Source organism: Macrobrachium nipponense, chromosome 7, assembly GCF_015104395.2.
Source record: "Macrobrachium nipponense isolate FS-2020 chromosome 7, ASM1510439v2, whole genome shotgun sequence".
In the NCBI taxonomy this organism is placed as follows: Eukaryota; Metazoa; Arthropoda; class Malacostraca; order Decapoda; family Palaemonidae; genus Macrobrachium; species Macrobrachium nipponense.
In genome coordinates, this window is record NC_061109.1 from 41,827,347 (window position 1) to 41,829,846 (window position 2,500).

The window sequence follows — 2,500 nt, forward strand, 5'->3', positions numbered from 1 at the left end:
TTGATGTTCATTGAATTTTTAGATATTGCGTAATTTTTATGAATTATGCAGTGTGTAGTTTTAATGATAGTGTGTTTATCTTTAATTATAGCCTTGAGGATGCGACTATGAGTCGTGAAACGTCGGCGAAACAAATGTACCCGAGTACGATGCCTTTCCCTATGTGTTCCCCAGATGATATATATATATATATATATATATATATATATATATATATATATATATCTATATAGAATAAGAATAAATAGGTAATCAAGGCCCGTAGAGGTTGTTGGGGGGACGGTTTGTGCTGTCAGTGCACGTCACGAGGTGCACTACAGGAATTACTTGAGGTTCTTTATATTGTGACTTTGACCCCATAGCTGCAACCTCTTTCATTCCTTTTACTGTACTTCCGTTCACATTCTCTGTCTTCCATCTGACTTTCCACCCTCTCTAACAATTGTTTCATAGTGGAAATGCGAGGCTTCCTTCCTGTTGCACCTTTCAAGCCACCTTTTACTGTCAGTTTCCCTTACAACGCTGAATGCCCTCATACTTGCCAGCACTTGGCCTAGATTCTATCCATTAAATAGTTAAGTAAATAAATAAATGAATAAGTATACAAATAAAATAAAACTGCCAGGAAACTGCAGTATTGAAATGGCATTCTTGTAGAAAGGTCTTCTTTCACGAACGAAAAAGTTTGTTTAATTCTCCAAAGAAATAACACGCCGGCCTATGAACCTCAAGGATGCCTCCTGTACGACTATAGAGGAAGTGGACAACTTCACCTAATGAAGAAGAGCGACCCTGGCTCCGTCTCCTCGTGCTCTTTGAGAGATTTCAATACCAAACAGTACCAATCCGCTGTCGTAACAGAAGCAACGAATCGTTTTGGTCAGTTGTCGCCACTTGGTTGAATTCAATTCAATTAAAAGCCACTTAGTGATAGTGAATTTGTGTACAAAAAATAAAAAAGGAACGCCATTGTTGGTGCATTCGTTCCTACGTACTTACCGTATATACTCACTGATAGCATACTTTTGTATGAAGATGGCACATGTCCATTTGTTTTCCAATGTTTTAATTTTAAATGACACCTAATTAACTATGTATCATATAAATGAACGCCAAGACTTTTCGGACAAAGTAACCTACGTCCTCTGTCCTATTCTCTCGCCAAAGATGACGATTTTCTTTTTCGTTTTAGTGGGCTTTATTGGCGAGAGCAGAACCTCCTACGTCGACAGTATTAACTATCAACAAAATTCAAGTTTCCCTGTGCTTTCTTTAATTAGGTTATCTGTTAGTTATTCACTGTTGATGATTTAGAAAAAAAATATACGTTTCTTTCAAGTTTTATTGCGAATAACAAATTCAACATTACAAACACACGAGTTCAAAAGCATTTTGGACATAATTACCACAGTCTTATTCGTCATTACAATGGTTATCGACAAGAACATTTTAAAAATATCTTCAAGGAGGTTTAACAAAGCCCCATCCACAGGGCCCATCTGAGTGGTTTTAAAATAGAAGTAGTTAGGTTACAGCGTTTTATCACTTTCTTCGTCTTGTAACAGTACCGTCCCAACTCATGGTACCCTAGGGAAAAAATTGGACGCTGTTAATACACATTTCACTTTAGGTGCACTTCTGTTATGTTGCACTTATTTCAATTTCAAGTCTTGTAAGTTTGTTCTTTATCTTAACGTGCAACTTGGACATTGGTCTTGCGCTAACGTACAAGAATAAGTTGTTGATTCAGTTTTTAGATTTCATATTAAGATCATAAAAGAAGCAAGAAATGATTTTTCTTTTATCAAATTGAGCTACTATTACAATGACAATTTAAACGAGAGAGTATTTTACTGATGTCTTCTGGGTATCATCTACAGTAAAAGGCACACACGAAAATCTGTAGAAGGACCACGAGGAAGATGAGCGCCGCAGAACGTCTCATCCTTGGGGACGCCCTGACGGAGTAGAACGCCGGTAGTACTATCCAGTGGTAGGTGAAGACCATTGTCATCATGGTCGTCAGGAGGCCTCCTCCACACACAAACCATTCTGTTATGCTGGTAAGTGGATCAAGAAAGTTGTTAGGACGGACCAACAAAGCACGAAAGATAAGCAAGAGAAAGAATCGAAATGGATACCATCAAGCTCAAAATGAGCTCATAGCCATACCTAAACTTCATTAGTTTAAGGATAGATTAGAAGAGATTCTTCTGGCGCTATGATTGAGCACACAGAACGTATGCTTCAAGCTCGTGTTCATCGTATATCGTCTTTCCTAATATATTCGCAGATCATAACCCAGTGCCACGAGGCAAAGTAATTATTCTACAAAGAATTGGATACCAAATGTTTCTGAGAAGGTCAGGTGGACGGGAGCCTCATGCTCGAAGGAAAAGGAAAAATTTGAGGAGAGATAAGGACAGGTCATTAATACGTAAATAGATTTGTCCTAGATTGAATCCTGACGACGAGTACGTGTTATAAATGAGAAAAAAAA

The 2,500-nt window shown here is 37.9% G+C and overlaps 1 protein-coding gene across 1 annotated transcript in view; it reads right to left on the reverse strand.

The window, feature by feature from the left end:
- Positions 1-1,352: 1,352 nt before the first annotated feature.
- LOC135216986 (uncharacterized) overlaps positions 1,353-2,500 on the reverse strand; it is a 47,706-nt gene continuing 46,558 nt past the window's right edge. Inside the window, 2 exon segments of the mRNA XM_064252537.1 lie at positions 1,353-1,587; positions 1,895-2,060. Of these exon segments, the coding sequence (XP_064108607.1) occupies positions 1,543-1,587; positions 1,895-2,060 (211 nt within the window). The 3' untranslated portion in view covers positions 1,353-1,542.